Source organism: Filicampus tigris, chromosome 20 (genome assembly GCF_054856515.1).
Source record: "Filicampus tigris isolate MCC_2025a chromosome 20, RoL_Ftig_1.0, whole genome shotgun sequence".
Classification (NCBI taxonomy): domain Eukaryota; kingdom Metazoa; phylum Chordata; class Actinopteri; order Syngnathiformes; family Syngnathidae; genus Filicampus; species Filicampus tigris.
Window position 1 is genome coordinate 7,526,386 of NC_141236.1, and position 20,469 is coordinate 7,546,854.

At 43.6% G+C, this 20,469-nt stretch overlaps 2 protein-coding genes across 4 annotated transcripts in view; one reads left to right on the forward strand and one right to left on the reverse strand.

Moving 5' to 3' along the window:
• On the forward strand, window positions 1-17,145 carry extl3 (exostosin-like glycosyltransferase 3). Its single transcript, XM_086018868.1, has 6 exons — window positions 1-208; window positions 7,005-9,627; window positions 10,160-10,287; window positions 10,927-11,071; window positions 11,158-11,286; window positions 13,579-17,145. Exons 2-6 carry the CDS (start codon window positions 7,489-7,491, stop codon window positions 13,786-13,788), a joined length of 2,751 nt encoding a protein of 916 aa, XP_085874994.1. The 5' UTR covers window positions 1-208; window positions 7,005-7,488; the 3' UTR covers window positions 13,789-17,145.
• Window positions 16,288-20,469, reverse strand: part of LOC147128107 (synaptotagmin-14-like) — a 7,127-nt gene continuing 2,945 nt past the window's right edge. For 2 of the 3 annotated variants that reach the window (XM_086018870.1, XM_086018869.1), the window contains exons 5-7: window positions 20,184-20,364; window positions 20,039-20,095; window positions 16,288-19,493 (exon numbers count right to left, since the gene is read on the reverse strand). In XM_086018870.1, the coding sequence (XP_085874996.1) occupies window positions 19,162-19,493; window positions 20,039-20,095; window positions 20,184-20,364 (570 nt within the window). In that variant the 3' untranslated portion in view covers window positions 16,288-19,161. The remainder of the gene's footprint in view (window positions 19,494-20,038; window positions 20,096-20,183; window positions 20,365-20,469) is intronic. The other variant, XM_086018871.1, reaches the window with a different exon arrangement.

A 20,469-nucleotide genomic window follows, 5' to 3' on the forward strand; every position in this document is an offset into this window, starting at 1 on the left:
TAGCGTCACGGTGTCGCCGCTGTTTGTGCTGCGGTAGCAGCAACAATGCAGTTTTTAATGATGATGCTGTGAGCTCCTTAGCTACTTTTCCCTTAGCCTCCATTCGTTCCAAATTGACACGCCTGGATGATTTACAAGTTGGCAAACCTTCGTATCGACTGTTTTTGTTTTGTTGGACAACGCGTTGAACCCGGAGGATGTTGGAGGGGTGAGTAGCACCAGAAGCTAACATTGCTGGGCCAGCAAAGAGGATAGAACATCATGCATTAGGTTGTGACCACTGCTGGCGATAACAGTCTAGCCAATGTGATCAGATGAGACTTTATGTTTTGCTTCCTTGTATATGCCCCTACGCTCACATTTCATGCTTGTAAATTCCGACGTGGGTCCAGTTAAATGACGGTGGATTTATCGGAGAATACGGAATGCTACTCGTGTTATGCAGCCCAGTCGTGTTTGTGTGTGTTTGGACTGAAGGCACACGTCAACCGAACCGAGTCGGTGTGCTATGCATGTGGATGTTGCATCCAATTTTCATGCACACTGTATGTTTTTCTTTGAGCATCATGTCCACTTTAATAATAATAATATTTATATAGTCCACTAAGTCACAACAATTTCCTATAATTAGTTATAGCTTTTTGCTGGCTACCGTATCTCTAAAAAATATGAGGATGAATGTGATTGTGATACAGTAGTCCTGGGTGATATGGACAAAAACAAATTTTGTATCCCCATATATAGTATATGTATGTATTTAATTAATCAATTAATTGTAGTTTTCAGACAAATTCAATAAAATGTGATATTTAGTGGCACCCTGACTGTAAATCACTGTCTACAGTGACATGTGAGGGAATCAACAGTTAGACTAACTAATAAGTTCATAAATTCATCATTATTGTGGAATGTGATTGATTTATGGTCACAATTAAGAGGAGAATGGTTGTAAATTAAATTACATTACTCGATGGCGAACTGATGTTTGTGTAATTGGCTGCATCTCTGGAGAACACCTTCTGCACTATTGTGACAGGGCTCGATCGATTGGATGTGACCTTGGCAGAATGAAACCAGTGGAGAGTCGTAATCCGTTTCAAAGGGTTGTTACCGTCCACTGAGAAATAACTCACACTGTGCACAATTCTCTGCAGGCCCTTAACGGTTACGTAAAAGCAACAGAACCCACCGTTCAGAAACTTCAGCCATATGGGGCGCTCCTCCGAGCTTGGCTGGCCAAAAACATAATGTGCCTGGCACACTCAGCAGGAAATTGTAACTGCGTGTGTGATTGTTTTCACAGCGTATCGCTAATAAAAAATCATTTTACGTTCTTAATTGAGGATAGTTTGTGGTCAGTCAATGAGCGGCTAACTTGGAGTACCTATCTACCTTTTGACTATAGCCCAACCAACGTCAACTGCAGAACACATTTACATGTGGCTCCTCCGCTTCTCTTACAATCTTACAATAGACGCTAAGATACAGGAACGAAATTGTCTGACCTTATTGGCCTCGTCAGAGTTAACTGCTTTACTCAGATTCTCTGTCAAAGCGCAAAGGCTGTTACTTTTTCTACTATTTATTTCTTCCCCTCAGTGGTTGTAATTTTCATCTGACTTTTCTCACCGATAATCAAGTGTCTGCAACAGTTTTCTAGTTTAATAATCACTCCCTGAACTGCTCGTGCTCACAGTACTATAGACTCAATGTTGTAAGGCGGACTCCATTGTGACAATCGCAATAGATTTTTCTCAATGTCACGATTGACGTTGTCTGTTGTTCCAAATCGATCTCGCTCTTGTCACAGTGCAGAACAACGGCGGCATCAGCACTCAGTGATTCTATCGTAATCTTCCATTGTATTTAGCATTAACAGCGATGCGGATAATTGGCTCTGGAGGAAAAGAACAAATTCCATAGACCTTCACGACTGCCTTAAAAATAGGAGAGGAGTTTGAAAATGTGTTGCAAAAGATTATTAAATTATTAAATGACTTGCATATGGTCGCAGTTCAACAAAAAGGCAACATGTTTTTTATTTGGGAGGAAAGGAAAAAACAAAACTTGGAAATAAATGTCTTTTGTTTGACAGTGATGATAATAACCTTACACATTAATTCAATTAGTAAGCGTAATGGCATGTTCTTTCTTGTGTTCTCATTTTCCAAAATAAATCCATCACGTAGTTCCATTTTAGTGACGCATTCACACATTTGGGGTCTAAGCCAGGTTTGATTTGATTCAGATTTCATTTTTGTATCTGGTTTTTTTTTTTTTATTACTGTCTATCTAGCTGTAGCTTTTAAGTAGGGCCTCACCGATTTTATTTTATTTTTTTTTAAAAAAGGCGCATGCACTGCTACATGTAGAAATAAGATGGTGCAAATTCATGGTCGCGATAAAGGCAGAAAGAGTCGGTAAATGATGGAGACACAACTCATGCTGAGGAACTCAACACGTAGACCAGTTAACACTCTCGTTCACTAAAGGTCACACCACTCACCCGGCTAGGCCCTGCCTTTTAAAGCCATACACACTCAAAGTCACAGCTACTACCGTGGAATGTGAGGATGGTGATCCCGAATGGACAAAAATAATACATGCACCTCACATACTTGTCTTGTTCAATGATGAAAACTCAGCTTTTATCAGATTCCCTGAATAATCAATTAATAGAATAATCGGTTAAAAAAAATATTCGATAGCTGCTGATAGACCTTCAAATGAGACAAGCTGCTTTTGAAGACGCCCAAATTGTAATTAAATAACTTCACAAGCCTCAACAGTGGGCAGTAATAAGATAAAAATAAGCCAAATATGAAAGTTTCATACAGTTTAGTTGACCTGGACTGACTCTTCTCTTCCGTTGATTTAAGTAAAAGGTTTAATGACCTGCCTTCCAGATCCTTTGATTTGATTTGCTTTAGCTTTTTCTCAACGTGCATATAAAAAGGTCTGTGCAGGTTGAAACAATACAGGCAGCTGAATGAAAACACAGCAGTCACAGTTAATGTCGAAGGGGAAAAAAAGACAAGTCTCTTTGCATAGGCTTTCAATCATCTTACGATGCAACCAGAATGTGGGCTGCTGCAGCAGAAAAGAGCTGCAAAGAGGAAGACGGGATATGATTTTTGAGCTGCCATCTGCCGTCATCGGCTCTGACTGATTCGGCAAATGCAGCTGCTGCCTACTTGCGTGGCCCTGCGCTCGGAAACCACAGAATCGTAGCTAAACTCTCTTCCTGTTGAAACAAACATCTGTTTCCAGAGATTGGAGACTTCTCCGGGCAGCCTGCTCCTCGTCGTCTGTGTTCGAAAAGCGGCCATTCCGTTTCATAATGATTATTTCTGGTGCCAACAGTTGTAACTTCCTGTAAAGTGCGTGAGCCGAAACGAGCCGAGGAAAGTGGCATGGCATGTCTTGAGTTTTGACAGTGTGAGCAAATGCCATCTCCTCACGGCAACATGCCTGCTGGTCAAGAAGCAAAATGTGTCTTTCCACTCAGCCATATTTTTCCACCAGCAGTTATAACACTTAAGGCTCAAATTAAGGAGGTCACCAAAGCGGGTAATAATGCAGTTTGATTTTGAGGCATGAGTGTCTTGGTTGCCTGGAGTAGGCTATGAACACAACCTGTTTGCCATCTAGAGAAGGACAATATGACGCCAGCTAGACCCAGACCTATTCTTATTGTTATTTGGCACTATCATTCTGCCTAATGTATGAATCAAAGTAATCAAAGCAAGTATTCAACACGGTTAAAAACTCAGTCAAGGCATCAATACGCCCAACCGCAATGCAGAATTTGTGAGTCATTCTTGAGTCAGCTATATTGTCTTTATTCGTTCTTGTTGCATATAATTGAGGACACAGGCAGGTAAGTCAGCGCCAGTTGCCGACTATTCAGCTCATAACTCTGCCGTGTCAAAAAAAAACAACTCACCCTGGCTCCCCTCCCACGATCCATCGGTGTACCGGAAGATGAGGCTTCCGGGGCTTCTGGCAGCTGTTGTCGGGCCTTAGTCAATCTGGTTTGTTTGGGTAGCAAAGCCTCTCAAGAGGGATTCTGCAACAACGGCCGCCGCCAGGGCAAGATAACGCCGTTTTATTTTTCAGACATAGCTTTCGACAAAAGTTAACCTCGGCCAATTAAGAGCAAAATGATTTAATGAGAGCCAAGGTACAATTGTGGCATTTGCTTCTAATCATGCGGTGCTTAGCAAGCAGGTTTAATAACTTACCGTGTCAGCGTAAAAACAAACGATATGACTTGGACAATATGGCAAAAACAATGATTTCTTATCCTTGCGCCATGCCACGCGATGTGGATTCTTGTCAAAGTGACGTACAAAACCGGAATTGTCGAGTCACAGCTTCAACATCTGCTCCCCTTCGCCCATGTCCTTTGTAACTTCGCCCTCCCCCGGCAGCTGCCTCCATATTTTCTCCTGAGTGAGCGGCCCGTCTCCATAGCCTCCACCGCAGTTAATGACGACGAGGGTACGCTGCCAGGGCAGCGAGCCGTTGAGGACACAAATTCACGAGGGTCGTTTGGAGTCCCGGCAGACAGGAGGACGTTTTGTTGTTCAGGCAGGTCACTTCCAGAGACCATATTTCATATTGTATTCTATTTTTGTGAGATGAAATCAGACTGTGGATCAGTCCTGGGTCATAAAACATTTTGTACCACACTGAAGAACCATGAAAAAAAAAAAAAAGACAACATAATCCCTCCGTCCTTTGTGTGTCATTTGAAAAAAAGGGCCTCAAGCTCACCCCACCCAAAGTAATAATTCTAACAAAAAGAAATGCGTATTTAATAGGAAATTATAATAATGTGTGTATCACGTCAGGTTAATCCTAATAATAATAATATGTTGACAAAGTTGAGGTCTTGTCTGTGCAGTGGTAGTGGTAGGTACAGTTTCTATACATTCCATGCATAAAATTATTTACAATTTGTTTATAATCTACTGTTGTGGACTTTAACAATGCTTGTTGGTATGTTACGTATCCGCCCCTTATGAATGGCGATCACTGTGTATGAGTCGCATTTGACAGGAGTGTAATGTTACAAATAAATCATATTTCTCCTCGATCTTTGAAAGTATCGTCATTAAAGGAATAATAGAAGCTCCGTCATCTTGATATTTTAGACTTGGGGTGTCCACATCTTGGAACCTTGCTACTGAAAGTCTCGTTAAAAATACAAGCTCTGTGATCTTCCTGTCAGGCTTGAGATCCTCCCCCTGCTCTCAATTTCTTACATACAGTGCTTGGAGGCAGCAACTAATTATTCTCAACTTGTCATCTCAAGAGGCCGCGTGCTCATTTCACCTGCTTCTCTCTCTGCCCTACCCACAATGGCGATAGTTCTGTCATCATTGTCATCTAACAGAAAGGGGAAAAAAAGTTCAGACTGGTAATTCCTGCTCTTGTTTTTCTTTCATGACAGGAATTCTAGGACTGTCGGAACGTCCTGCCATTAGACAGAGACACTGTTCAAACATTGATTTAAGCATTTTGTGCTCAATTGTCTGCCAACATGGAAGCGGCATTCGTCTTTTCATATTACTGATCATGACTCGTGCCTTGCGCAAATAATACACTTGCAACGATGTTGTTTGGCTTGAACCGGAACGTTGATTGTGCATGAATCAAAGCGAGGTATTTTATTCCGAGCAGCTCATTGTTTTAGATTTCTGAAAACATTGCTATGCTAATCACAATAGCTTGGTCATCAGATTCCCGACCTTGCTTCATCTTCTCCTTTATCCACCAAAGATATTTGAGTTTGATGGTCATAAATCCGAACCGCTCCCTCGGTTTTTCCTATCAGGGGTTGCCAGGGCGAGTTACTCATTTAGTTTGGCACAGTTTTTACACCGGATGCCCTTCCTGATGCAACCTGATACAATATTGATTGATTTGATGGATGTTTGGAATAAACTAAAATACCAAGAGAACCACAATTTCTGTAAAAACAAGCATCCAGAACAAGGCAAATAAACCACTGCGATATTTATCACCCACATTTTATTGCAGGCAATTTTTTTTAAACAATCCCCTAGCAAATTACAAAAATGGAGCGAGTCTACTGTGTTTCTCCAGTGCTTAATCGTAAACTTATCGTCAATTGCTCATTGAGGTACAGTTGGTAATGCGGCGTTATTATTGATCCACACAGACTAAGTGTAAGGCAATCGATGCATATCGAAAAGATGACCTTTGTCAGATTCAACTTCCGCCTCTGTGTTGTTGTGTTTTGGGCCACAGCTTAGCAGCCGAGCAGCAGAAACATTTGGCAACATCTGTCTGCCATTACCCTTGCGTCACTGTACTCATGCTACAAGTAATCATCCCATCTATGTTTGCCACACACGCTCATGACTGAGCAGCAGGATGCCAAGCAGTCTTCTTAGGATCACATCCGCGGGGATTTTTTTGGGGGGGGACTAACGGGACGAATGAAAATCATTTTCTAAAATCTGATTTTAGCAGGGGATTAGACGAGCACCCATTGAATTTGGATTCATATCATTTGATTTAGTTTCTTCACTTGGACAGGGTCCGAAAGGTTTCGGTTCAATTCTGGTGGGAATGAATAAATCAGGTTGGTCACCAAAATTGTGGAAGACTGTTCCCTCATGAACACGTCTTTAGTTTAGCGTACATATTATGAGCATGTCTGTTAGCAGCACATCTTCCTTTCATTGCGTGAAGGAGAAGAATTTAAGACATTGACAGTGCAGTTAAGTAGTGCGGCATGTTCGATTTTCCCGAAATTCATTAAAGTTATACGCACGTTTACTTCATCTTGTGCGTTCATGTCGCTTCGCTCACTATTTGCAAAATTTTGATATGGCTTAATCCAAACAAACCCAGTAATGACAAAGTTTTAAGAAAGTTGTACATTATAATTGTAGTATTTGGAAAATCGATTTGTACCCAAAATAAACCGCAAGCTGCCACTGATTTTTCTTTTTTCTGTTCTTTCTCAGGCCCCCTGAGTGAAAAGAGAATTTTCCTGGGGTCAGAAAATGGTTAGACGCCAGATGGAAGCAACGGGGCCACCCAGTTCTCCCGAACTTTGAGCCAACATGCCCACCCCTCATCATCCATCGAGGGGTGCCCCTCCTCAGAAGTGTAACTGTTTCCTGACTTGAATTGGAAGGAAAGGAAGCGCATTGCCTAAAAATGGCCTCAGATTGTTTACGCTATCACAGGGTAGGGGACATACTACTTTACAGGTGAAGCTGAGTTCTCACTGGATATCCACAGGACGCAGAAGAAGAGGCAGACACTGCCAGTTACGTTTTTTTTTTTTATTTTAACTTTTTTTTTTTGGGAAGGTGAACTCATGAACCAAGCTTTGATGATATAACATCCACCCCCCCCCCTCTGCCTGACAAGGTCGAATCATGGCTGCTGCAGAACCGCATAGTATTGATTTCTTGGCGAGACAAGGGGCGGACTGAGTTAAAAATGCAGCGCAACGGTGGCGGACTAGGGGGCGGTGGACAGCCGTGGGTGTTAAGGCGTGTGCGTCTCACCTGGCTCAGTTTCATGCTTTTCTTTATTCTGGTTTTCTTTCCACTGATTGCCCACTACTACCTCACGACCATTGATGAAGCCGGGAGCCCCGATAAGCGGATCTTCGGGCCCCGGCCTGGCGGCGAATTATGCGAGGCCAAACACGTGCAAGATCTTTGCCGCATTCGCGAGTCCGTCAGCGAAGAGCTGCTGCAGCTGGAGGCTAAGAGACAGGAGCTCAACGGGGAGATCGCCAGGCTCAACCTGCGCATTGAGGCCTGTAAGCGGAGCATCGACAGTGCCAAGCAGGACCTACTGCAACTGAAGAATGTCATCAGTCAGACGGAGCATTCCTATAAAGAACTAATGGCCCAAAATCAGCCAAAGCTGTCCTTGCCTGTCAGACTGCTTCCCGACAAGGAAGACCCTGGCCTCCCGCCACCGAAATCTTCCCGATCCTGCCGCCTGCACACCTGCTTTGACTATGCCCGCTGCCCCCTCACATCTGGTTTCCCAGTTTATGTTTATGACGCAAGCTCCTATCCGTGGGGGGAATACATTGATCCGCTGGTTAAGCAAGCTTTCGCCATGTCGGTTAAGAATAATATTTATGTAACTAGTAACCCCAGCATTGCTTGTCTGTATTTGGTTTTGGTTGGGGAACTACAGGAATCTCCTACGTCTTTATTGCCAAATCCGTCAGATTTGGAGAAGCAACTTAAAGCGCTTCCCTACTGGAGATCAGACGGACACAATCATGTACTGGTACATCTTTCGAGAAAGTCAATGACACAGAATTTCCTGTATAATGTAAGCGCAGGGCGAGCAGCGGTCGTTCAGTCCACCTACCTGGAGCAGCAGTATCGCGAAGGGTTTGACTTGGTTGCATCCCCACTGGTTCATGCGCTCTCTGAACCCAACTTCTTGCAAGTGCCTCATCAGGTACCCGTGAAAAGGAAATACCTCTTCACCTTCCAGGGGGAGAGGGTTGAGTCGCTGAGGAGCAGCTTGCGAGAGACTCCTCCTCAGTCATTTGAGGAAGAGATGGACGGAGATCCACCAGCTGACTATGATGATCGCATCATTGGCACATTAAAAGCAGTGCAGGACAGTCAATTGGATCAGGTGCTCATAGAATTCACCTGCAAAAACCCCAAGGCGAGTTTGCCGACTGACTGGTCTCTTTGTGGAGAGCGGGAAGACAGGCTGGAGGTACTTAAGGCATCTACTTTTGCCTTGGTGATTGCTCCAGGAGACGGGCAGCTGGTTGCCTCAGCGGGCTGTGGAATGAGACTTTTTGAGGCCCTTGAGGTTGGGGCCATCCCCGTCGTGCTTGGGGACCACTCCAGACTACCCTACCACCAGTTTATTCGATGGAGCGAAGCTGCCATTATGGTCCCTAAACCACGTGTGACGGAACTTCATTTCCTGCTGCGCAGCCTATCAGACAATGACATGTTAGCTATGAGACGACAGGGTCGCTTTCTGTGGGAGACCTACTTTTCCACCTCAGAGAACATACTTAATACTATCCTTGCCAACATTCGCACCAGGATTCAGGTTCCCGCCGCTCCGATTAATGAAGAACCTGCACAGGAAATCCCCCATAAAGCAGGGAAACTAGCAGGGACCGATGCCAACTTGGCAGACAACGGTGATCTTGATTTGGGTCCCGTCGAGACGGAGCCACCGTACGCCTCACCGCGCTTTCTCCGCAACTTCACGTACACAGCTGTGGACTTATATCAAACTTGGAACCGTGCTCCCGGCCCTTTTCATTTGTTCCCCCACACTCCACTGGACCCCGTTCTGCCCTCTGAAGCCAAATTCCTGGGTTCAGGTACAGGTTTCAGGCCCATCGGTGGTGGGACGGGAGGATCCGGGAAGGAGTTCCAGGCATCTTTAGGCGGGAACGTTCCCAGGGAACAGTTTACTGTGGTCATGCTGACCTATGAGAGGGAGGAAGTGCTGATGAACTCTTTGGAGAGGCTGAATGGACTGCCATACCTCAACAAGGTAGTGGTTGTGTGGAATTCACCCAAGCCTCCTTCTGATGACCTGCTGTGGCCTGACATTGGGCTTCCCATTGTGGTGAGTTGCAGTCCAACAAACAAACTAGTCGTCGTAGTTTGACTAGCCCCGATGAACAATATATCCATAGCAAACTAAATTCAAAGAACACTATGAAATCCTAAGCCCCCGTCTACACTGATACCATTCTGGAAAATCTTGCCAATGACTTGTATACTGCTCTCTATTATTAAGCTTCCTCAGATAAAAATCATTTTTCGTTTTTCTAAAGTTTACAGACCAAAACAGTAACTCAGTCAAAAATAATTTGTGCATTTTCTGCACCGTCAATTTGAAATATGTAATCGTGTTGTTGAATAATGCGATGGAAATTAAAGTGTTCTTTTAATCCAGTTCATCGATTAATCGACTATTAAAATAATAGTTGCAGCCCTAATGTTTTTCCACACCACCAAATACCAGTATTTAAGTACCAGTACCGCTGTATCATGCAACCCCAGTTCATTGCAAATCCTTGGTAGCCGAGGACTCCTTTTATAGACTGTTCATTCGGCACTTTTCAACCTCAAATCCATTATTCATCATTCTGCAGGTCGTCCGCACCGAAAAGAACAGCCTCAACAACCGTTTCCTTCCCTGGGATGTTGTGGAGACCGAGGCCATCCTTTCGATTGACGATGACGCCCACTTACGTCACGATGAGATCATGTTTGGGTTCAGGTCTGTTATGGGACTCAATTCAAACAGTCAAATGCCTATTTTTTTTTTTTAATTTACATGCACTATATAGTGGGTGCAAGTCCTGTAAGAAAAGCCGATGACGCTGACAAATGACCAAAAATCTCGTGGTAAAGTCCCCAAACATGCAGGACTAGTTATAAATAGTTTGTGGTTAAACCCGCTCTCCCTCCCCTTCAAAAGATGTCTACAATTCACTGCAGCAACAGCTTGTTCAAACTTGTGTGTACAGTATACCCGTGAGCGTATGTGTGTGCGTAGACGGGGTCATTTGTGGGGAAATTACTGCAAAGTGCTCCAAAATTACTCTGGAATGTGCCCCCCAGCTCTACTTGAGCCCGGGAGAGGAACAATTTGTAGCGTCTGCCTGCCAAGGGATCTCGCAGGCGATCACTCAAGGTCTTAAATATTTGAGCTTTGTTGCACCCAAGTTGTGTCTCAGTGAGCATTGTGTGCTGTGTTGGTTCGGAAATGTCTAATTACGTTTTATCGGGCTCGCTCTACTGCCTTGGTCTGTGAGGTTGGGTTGGTCGAAAGTAGCCAAAGCCACAAAGACTTGACTTTCACCGGCCTCCTGTTGCGTCATTTCACACAGACTCCTGTTGGTTGTCCTTATCACAGAGTGTGGCGAGAGGCCAGAGATCGTATCGTCGGTTTCCCAGGGAGATATCACGCCTGGGATATCAACCATCAGTCCTGGCTCTACAACTCCAACTACTCCTGTGAGCTCTCCATGGTCCTGACAGGAGCAGCCTTTTTCCACAAGGTTCACACCCCTACTTCCCTGCACCCCCCAGAGAAAAATGCCATCCCACCTCACAAAATGTGTCTCTCAATATGTTTCCCCATCAGTATTACGCCTACTTGTACTCCTACGTGATGCCCCAGGCCATCAGGGACATGGTGGATGAGTACATCAACTGTGAGGACATCGCCATGAACTTCCTGGTCTCGCACATCACCCGCAAACCGCCAATCAAGGTCAGCGATAGTGTGCAGTAAGCCGCGTATCCCTGTCCCCCCAGAGGCCCCGTGTCTTTATATGCCAAAGTCAAACACAAGCCATTGACATCAAAGTTAAGTTAAGTTAGTTTTCCCTTAGGGAATAAAGTAAAGGGAAATAAATTGGTTCCAGGCCTAAGCTTTCAGCATTGTAAAATCTTTATTAACTGTATGTAATGTTTTAAGCAACAGTTGAGCAGGAGTCTAAATTTGACACACCTCAGAAAAGTGTTGTTCCCAAACATGCCAAATTTGAATGATTTAAAAAAAAAAAAAAAAAATCAAGCCTTTCCGCTGTTGTGGGCGTGTCCATTGAATATGATGAAACCACGCAGTGCTTCATTGTCAACTGTCTATCAAATAACACTACTATGACCTGGAAAAATGGTTGCTTCATCGAGCATTTTATGCCTTTACACTACTACGTTTGAGCTATGAAAACATATCCGCTTAAAGCTGGCAACTGGGATATAGCCCATCGGGTCGTTGCGAGGATTTTCCACGCTGCAACAACAAAGCACTCTAAAGCGGCCACACTAGTGCAAAGCCCCTGTCCACATGCCGGCTGTCTTGCCAGACATTAAAAAAAGAAAAAAAAAATCTGCGATGCATTTTCGGGGTGTAGGCATAGCGTGGCATCACCAATGCTGGTTTGTTTGAAGTTCAGATTTTTGAAGCAATATTTCCCTCCTCAGCTTTTGTGGTGTTCAACTTTGGAGGTTCTCTATTGTTTCCGTCCTCTCAACTCTCACCATTACTTAAATTGACACATCCAATATTCCCCACAAAGATAAATCACAAAAGAAGATTAAATCAGAACTTTTTTAAAGTAGGTTTTGTTCCCAGAATGCTGGAGAAATAACATGACAATAGATGTTGGGGAGAAACTACTTCAACCAGAAAGTTATTGCATCATTTGAGTTGTTTGAGTTTTGGGCATTTCAAAGGAGAACAGGATCATTCCGTAGCTTGCGCATCCGCATCAGCTGGTGGTCCTAGCTTCGCCGTTTGCAGTCCGGCTTTTGTTACCCTAACGACCAAGAGCAAAACGTTGCCGCCAAAGTGGCTTCTATTTGTGGAAGCACAGTCCTGAGTGTGGAATAAAAGCAAGGACAATAGAAGCATTTTTACTTGTAGAGCCAGTTCCTCATACACACCAGTATGTCATGACAAATCATTGGGGGAAAATTATCCAATTTTACTTAATTTGTAAGCAATTTATGCCAGCTGTTTTCAAGCATTTCACAGGATAGTGCCCTGTGACAATTTAAGCACCAGTCTTGCTGAAAGAAAGAGTAAGCTGTCTTTTTTCAAGCTTTTTGAGTTTAATTAAAATACCTGATGAACGGAAAAGTGGAGAAAACAAGCTTTTTGTGAAAAGTAACACGCGAAGCAAAATAGTGACTTTGACGCTAATATTTTTTGCTTTCGTGGCACCTCGCACTGACCGCATGGGTCAAGTTGAAGGGCAGTGTCTCCTTCATACATGTTGTTCGTTCTTCATTCAATCCATTAAACGTGTCCGCTTTTCTTACAGTCAAAGACTTTTTACCACAACGCATGCTCTGTTTTTAATATACTCTGTCGGATTGAGGGTTACCTAAACCTCTCCGACTTCCAACATGTTGGCATTCCCCCCCCCCCCCCCAATAATCGACGTGATGGAAATTCACCCCCTAATCGTTATCATCTACTCAAAATCAGTGCTGCTCTATAATCCAAAAATGCTGCGATAGCGCCATCTGCAGGGATCTGTTAGTCATTGCAGTGGTTTACAAACCTGAATTTTACACACAAGCTGGGCGAGACCCTCTTCCCCGAAAAACGTACTTGACCATTATGTCGGTGGCAGTAAACCTTTGGATTCCAGTTGAAGAACATAAACATCCAGCGCAGTGAATGAGATAAAGGCTTGCATCCAGCCGTCCAGTACGTACAATAGTTACTTTGCATTCTATTTCATGACGTTTTATAGCTTTTTTTTGTTGTTGTTCTTAAAAACATGCAAGGCATTTTTTGCTTTTTTTGGGGGGTTCCTTTTAATCCCTGAAAAGGGATTGTCGTTTGAATTCATTTGCATGGGGAATGTTGATTAGATATATATAGTATAAGCAAATTAAACTACGAGCTGGGTCATGGAACAAATAACATCGGAAGTCGTAGCAAATTTGTGATCGCAAATTTCAGCCAGCTTCAGCGAGGAGCTATCCTGTTTTTACCGATAAAACATCGAGGACATAAATTGATGTCATCTGCCTCGCCTCCGCTTAGGTAACATCTCGCTGGACCTTCCGCTGCCCCGGTTGCCCTCAGGCGCTGTCGCACGACGACTCGCATTTCCACGAGCGCCACAAGTGCATCAACTTCTTCGTCAAGGTGTACGGCTACATGCCGCTGCTGTACACGCAGTTCCGTGTGGACTCGGTGCTTTTCAAAACACGCCTGCCGCACGACAAGACCAAATGCTTCAAGTTCATCTAGCGGAGGGCCGAGGAGCCAAAGTACGAACGGAAATGATGACGAAGTTGGAGATGCTGAAAAAGGGCCCCCACTGCCAACCTCAAGAAAAAAAGCCCTTCAAGTGGATCACTTTCCTCCTTTTTGTGTCCTCATCAAGTTTCGTCGTGATCCACTACAGATGTTTTATATTGCAGAAAGCATTTGTACAGAGTGTACAGAAATGAGGATAAACTCTTATCTAAAGATGGAAACTACTTGGTCACCTACGTTGACCCGCAGACAGTTTCATTGCCTCTGGTTGGTTTCATTTCACAGTAATGAACTTTACTTCTAGTACATGTATGTGGCAGAAGCACTGATTGTCAACAGTATTTTATTGAGCTTTTTTTTTTTTCATGTGCAAATGGACATTGTTTCCATCCCATAGACATCTGACTTAGAACCTTGACAGAAAGTTTGGGCTCAATCGCGTTGAGTTCAGCAAGTCACCATAATGCCTCAATTTTGTCATGGAAACCAGCCGACAACCTTTTTGTTGTGTGTGTGCATGTGTGTGTGTCCAAGCACCGCAGTATTATGTGGCCTGCTTTTTAGTCTACTTTGCTATTTTTTTTTTCAGAAAGGACTATTAGGGCCACGCTGAAAAGAAGAAAAAAAAAAAAAAAAAAAAAGATACTAGAATTTAAAAAAAGCTGAAATATGACAAAAGTAAAGTCATAACGAGAACAGTCCTGTGACTGGCTGGTGTCCAGTCCATTGTGTATTCTGTGAACTCGAATCAGGACAAGCAGTAGCGGAGCGTAGGTATCAGCACACAGGGGGCGGAGCATTCTCGATGGGTCCTCACGAAAGTCACTTAAACACTCAAACCAAACAAGCCTAAATGCCCCAGAAATAATATTCTTTGAGTTTATGTTTTTGCACTCAACTGTGATTGGCTCATAAACAAACAGACTATTGGGCACCACGACCCACCCCCCGCCCCTCCGCTGACGGTGAATAGTTACGGGGCCCGGGCCGCGAACGGTATAGACTTGTATGAACCGGTCCGTGGCAGAAAAAAGGTTGGGGGCCCACACGGTGCATTTTATCGTTATATTGTATAAATTTACGATTATACATGAACGCATCCTACAAAACGGGGACATATCATCATCACATTGTCCCCACTCTAGCTCCGCTACTGAGGACAAGCAATATAGAAAATTGTTGGATGGAGGAGAGATCAAATTAAATAAGAACTGAGCATCAAATCTAGTAACTTTTTGTGGTGTTTATTGGAAACTCAAAAGCCCCTCCAGAGAACACAGTATGTGTCTAAACTGCAAATGAATGCCGCTTGCACAAAGCCACAACTATTTTTTTTTTCTTTTTTTCTACATACCTGTATGAATAGTAGAGTCACACTGAAAATCAAGTCAAAATATTACCAAACTAGTTGTACCAATTCTGGGATTGGCTGACTACCAGTCGTTGTGTCCCCAGTTAATTGCCTAAAGTCAGTTGGGATGGATGAGAAAAATCACAATTTCAACGAGCAACAAATTTAGCAATTCTTTTTGGGGAGACATCCTCCAGAGCAGATGTTCACCCTCTGTGTCGACACTGAACGAATGGCGCTTGCGCAAAGCCACTACTGCTTTTTACAGAACCCCATAGGGAAAAAAAATTGTAAAAATAAATGAATTACAAAAGTCTTAGCAGGAAGTTTTAATCTTTACAAGACAAAACGTCAAAATAAACGATAAACCAATCTAACAACTTTTTTTCTGGGGCAGTGTGGGTGTATTGTAAATTCTCATCACTTCTCTTTAATCCTCTTCACTCTTTTTTTTTTTTTTTTTTAAATAAAGTCACAGGGCCATACTGAAAATGAAAGGAAGAATGGAAGATTAAATAAAACTATCACAAAAATAACAAAAGACTAATCAAAAAATCAAAATAAGAAATGGAAAGGCTGGTAGACTGACTCCAGTTTTGCTGTACAATTTTCCAATATCCTTGCTAAAATGAAGACTAAAAAGTCTATCCAGCACAAAAACTTTGGCTCTTGTGGCAAAGACACAACACGATGAAAAAATGGCCGTCATAAACAACCACCAACCCAATTCAAACGTCTCTCACCACCTATGCTCAAACAATCTGAAATAAACCAGGATTATTTCACTTAAAATGTGTACATTTAATGTAGTAACAACCTGTATCCGACGTACGATGTGTAATTTATAAATCTGTTACTTAAGAGTACTGAACTCTAATGTAAACATTGCAAAAGGAAATAGGTACTGTATGTACAACATGGCGGCCGTGGGTGTGTCTAGAGATGGCAAAACGATCGTGAGGTAGTTTTTCCTCAGCGTAGCCCCAATGCTCCTTTGTAACAATGTCCACATTTCCAAGTGTGTCTGGTCATATTGTCCTTTTGTGACATGCACAATCTCAGCTGCCAAACGCCAATGTTTTTTTTTTGTTGTTGTTTTTTTTCACCGTGGTGACGTGAAACTATTAGGATTAAGGTTAAGTAATGTACGTGCACTACAGTACTGTATACTGTATGTCCCACAGTGTATGAAACACTTGTACAGAACTCTCCCAAACACAGATGTGTAAATGTCACTTTAAAGTGTTGCCATATTGGTTTCACTTTTTTTTTTTTTTTTTTTTTAAAGTAATTGCTCCATGAATGTTTTCTTTGCCAAACAGGTACGAACGATGCAGTCCGGTACGCCCGCAAGCGATGTGATTCATTTGAGCGTCGTGTTTGTGATTCCAAAGTCTTTTAAGGAAACAAACTAGATGCCGTAGTTCTTGTGTCGGGATGCTTTTTTAAGAAACACATGCGCTAGTCTATGGTTCCTGTATATTTATTGAATACATCATTGATTTTTTTATTTTTTTTTTTTAAATTGACACATGCAATAAAATGACATTGGTGTCGATGAAGGGCCAAGGAAAACTAGCTTGTGCCATTTTCCTCTCAACGGGGCGTTCTGTATCCAAACATTTCAATCGGCTCGAGAGCCAAATTTGGAAGGCAGTTTTTCCTTAAAAGTTCCAAATATAATATTCCGTTCTGTCTGCCTGCAATGCCCCTTTACACTTTTAATGGAAGTCCTCAGGGGCTTCCTAACTCTACAACACTGTCTGAGGCACTAAACGGTTCGGCTGGTATTTTTTAACCCGCCCTCGGGGTGGGGGTTTGTGGCACAGCTGGTTTTCCATGGCTGGGAGCAGGGAAAATTTCTGTGGAATGCTGCAGGCATTCTGCAAGGTGCACCAAGGAAGTCCCATCCTTGAGTGCATGCAAAGAGGCTCATTATTCTGAACCAGCAAGAGGCAGGTGATTGGAAATAAAATAAAAAAAAAATATTAACATCATCTTGACCTTTTTGTCTCGATTTAAACATCTGGCTTTCGTTGTCTGATTGATGAATATGATTGTTGTCAAATAATTTCCGTTGAATGTGTGTGAGATATTACACGCAGGAAGACTCAAAAGGTGCAGCTTGGATGCCACCCTGACCTGGAATGAAAAACGTGTCCAGGCTCAAACAAAGTGAAAATTCTGTTCTAAAGGTTTGATATGTTTTTTCCCCCATTAGTTGGAAACTCTGCAGTTGAACATTATTTGTTCCATAACAGTCGACTTCAATGTTGCTAAAAAAAAAAAAAAAAGTAAAAAGTTTTTTGCGGGGTTGGTGGGGGGTGGATAAGACGAAGCCGCCAACACGGCAGTTTGAATACCTCCCCGCAGAAAGCGCCGCAGTTGTGCATGAATGGACTCGGCCCACTTGTCAGAAAGGCTGACTGGTGAAAGAGGCCGATTGTGTTTTGACACGGGAAGACGAGCTGCACTTGGATAACCCTCACCGAGCAGCTGTGCCCAATTCTTTCTGGAAGACTGCAGGGACATGATTTGACTCTACTCCCTCGCATCGCGTATAGCCAGTTTTGAGAGTTCTTTCTGGAAATCTGGTAAACCTCTTGACTGATTAAAAAAAAAAAAAAAAAGGATGATCTTGCATAATGCATGTTAACAAACTGGACAAAAAGCACAGCTTGTGAGCGTAGTTGCAGCACGTAGTATAGGCCCTTTTTTTCTTCTTTTTTTCTTTTTTTTTTTTTTTAACAGTCAATGTGTTTTTTGCTTGTCAATGGCTGTGAGCCGTGAAGTGTCTGCTATGCTGGTGGCTGCAAAAGGAGGAATCCGCCCTCCCGCCCCGAGCTCTTCTTGGGTCCGAAAGGTACAGAGAGGAAAAAAAAGTCTTTTTATGTCGCGTGGAAAGGCTCTTCGTATTGTAAACGGTTGCTGCAGATTGCATGCTAATTACTGCAGGCATGACGGTGGACTTTTGAATGGAACACACCACCCTGTTAAAATACAAGGTTTTTCCCCGATTCGTTTACAATCCATGGGTTTTCTCCTGCGTTTCCGGCTTCCTCACATTCATTCATCACTATATGTTGAACATGTAAATGGATAGAAATGAACAATCACAAAATCCCTGTATCATATCATGATCACTATACATGGCAAAGTTACTCTGTAATTCGCGCAAGAATAGAGTTCTTCCCCCCGCCCCCAAAAAATCTTGCCTTTTAACAGGGGTGTGTTCTATTTTTATATCCTTCTGTAAAAGTAGTCACTTCCCTTCTTCGTGGCTGCTTCAGGATCTCAAAACTTTCACCCACAAGGGCTCAACAGGTAGCATCCGCCTCCCACAGCATTTCATCCAACAGATGCTGCAGGTGTCCTGGCCCCTCTTTTCCAACAATATGGGCCTGATTTACGAAGATCCCAAATAGCGGGCGCTGAATTGTGCACTCACGCTAACAGATTGGGGATGCTGTCGCTGGGCATCTTACGCGTGATCGACACCCAGGAGACCGCTCTGGGAGAGTCCAGAACCAGTTGTTGCAGTGAGCTGAGATGGCCCAGATGCAAGGAAACGCAGAGCTGAAAGGAGTTTTATAGTAGGATATATGATATGACTCCTCCTTGTGACTGGTTCGGAGTCAGCCCTTAGATCATTCAGAAACTCAGAAATTGCATTTGTGGCTAGGCAATATGCCACGATAATTTTTGTTTCTGGCATTTCAAAAAACGTTTACACTGATGAAAAGGTTGTTATTTTGAAAACACAGGGGAGACACGCTCTGCAGTTGCCTCCCAATCGCAATCTGTCTCAGGATGGTTAAATCACATGACATGTCTTTTAATAATAAAAAAAAAACTATTTCTCACACAACGTGTAACACGCTTCAATTTTGCGTGTTTGGCAGATGCGTTCCTGGGTGCCCCTGGTTAGTAGCTCAGCCTCCACATCTGTTTGCGCGAGCAATCGAGTTTGCGCCCCTTCCTGTATTGCATAACCCTTGAGTAAATCAGGACGCTCAGTAAATCAGGCCCTTTGTGTCGGTGAGCGCGTGCCAGTGACACACCTGCTGGCCCTCAGCCTCCTTCATCTCGGTCCAGTGGGCCAGTTGCTCCTCGCCGGTGCTGCTGTGGCCCAAGGAGACCCAGCCCAGGCGCTCGCGGGGCCTCATGCTGCTGCGGCGGCAGAACACGGACAGCACCAGTGACACATCGGACAGCTGGAAGAGCGCCACCTGGAAGACGAAGGTTTCCTTGTAGGCGGGGCTGGGCTGCCCGCGGCACACGGCAGTCTTGAACTTGGACATCTCCTTTCCTTTGGAGTCCAGCATGGTCAGTGTCACGTAAGTGTCTGCAAAGGATGATGTTGGGAGTGGGCCATCAAGTGGTGAAAAGTGAGTACGGCAGCGAGCTTCACACGCTGCAGCAGAGAGCTCGGAAATTCACAACCATCACAGTTGTGGCTCAATAAATCATAGAAAATAGGGCTCAACAATTTTGGAAAAAATCAATTGTTCTGCCCTAATGAATCACATTTTTGAGGGACTAAACATGAACGAAAACTCAAACTTTGCGCGTATCGCAATGTTTTATACATGCATTGAAAAATGTACCATCAAAAAGGAAATATATTAAGAGCCCATATTTTACATGTATGCAAGTATTTTTATCATACATCTGGTTAGGAAGTGCCCAGTCCTATGTGGGAATAATTATGCCCCCCCCCCCCCCCCCCCCCGTCCAGCATTTAAATTGCCCATCCTTGCTGTATATATTACACGAGTTGTCCCTTTTTAAAAAAATCAAAAGTTTCCATCATATTTGAATTTATTGACACGTAACCGTGTTTAGTCGACGTCAAGCTTGTAAAGTTGACTTTACCGCATAGGTTCTTACCTCTCATTATATATAGCTGTCCCCCAACGAAATGCTTTATACAACAAAACAGACCATCTACGGCACACAAAATTGGAAACAAGGAGAGGCAGAGGTGAAAAGCAGCACACAGAGTCAAAAAGGTTGCAGGAGTTGCTTTACTTACTGACGGGTTTATCCGACGCCGTGCTTTTAAAATGGCTCCCCTGGATCACCTCGGCGGATAGATGTCCCGTGGCCGAGTTGTAGACGAGGCCCAGGAGGATCTCCGGCGAGGACGAGTCCTCGGCGGAGCGATAGGAAACGGCCCCCGCGCTGCGAGACACGCTCACCACGGAGCCACAACCCTGAGGGGTGTGTGAGAGGAACATATAGAAAGCAGAAAAAAAAGAAAAAAAAAAACGCTCAGACAGCAGAAACTACTCCCCTGCCTCAGACAGATTGTGCTTGTA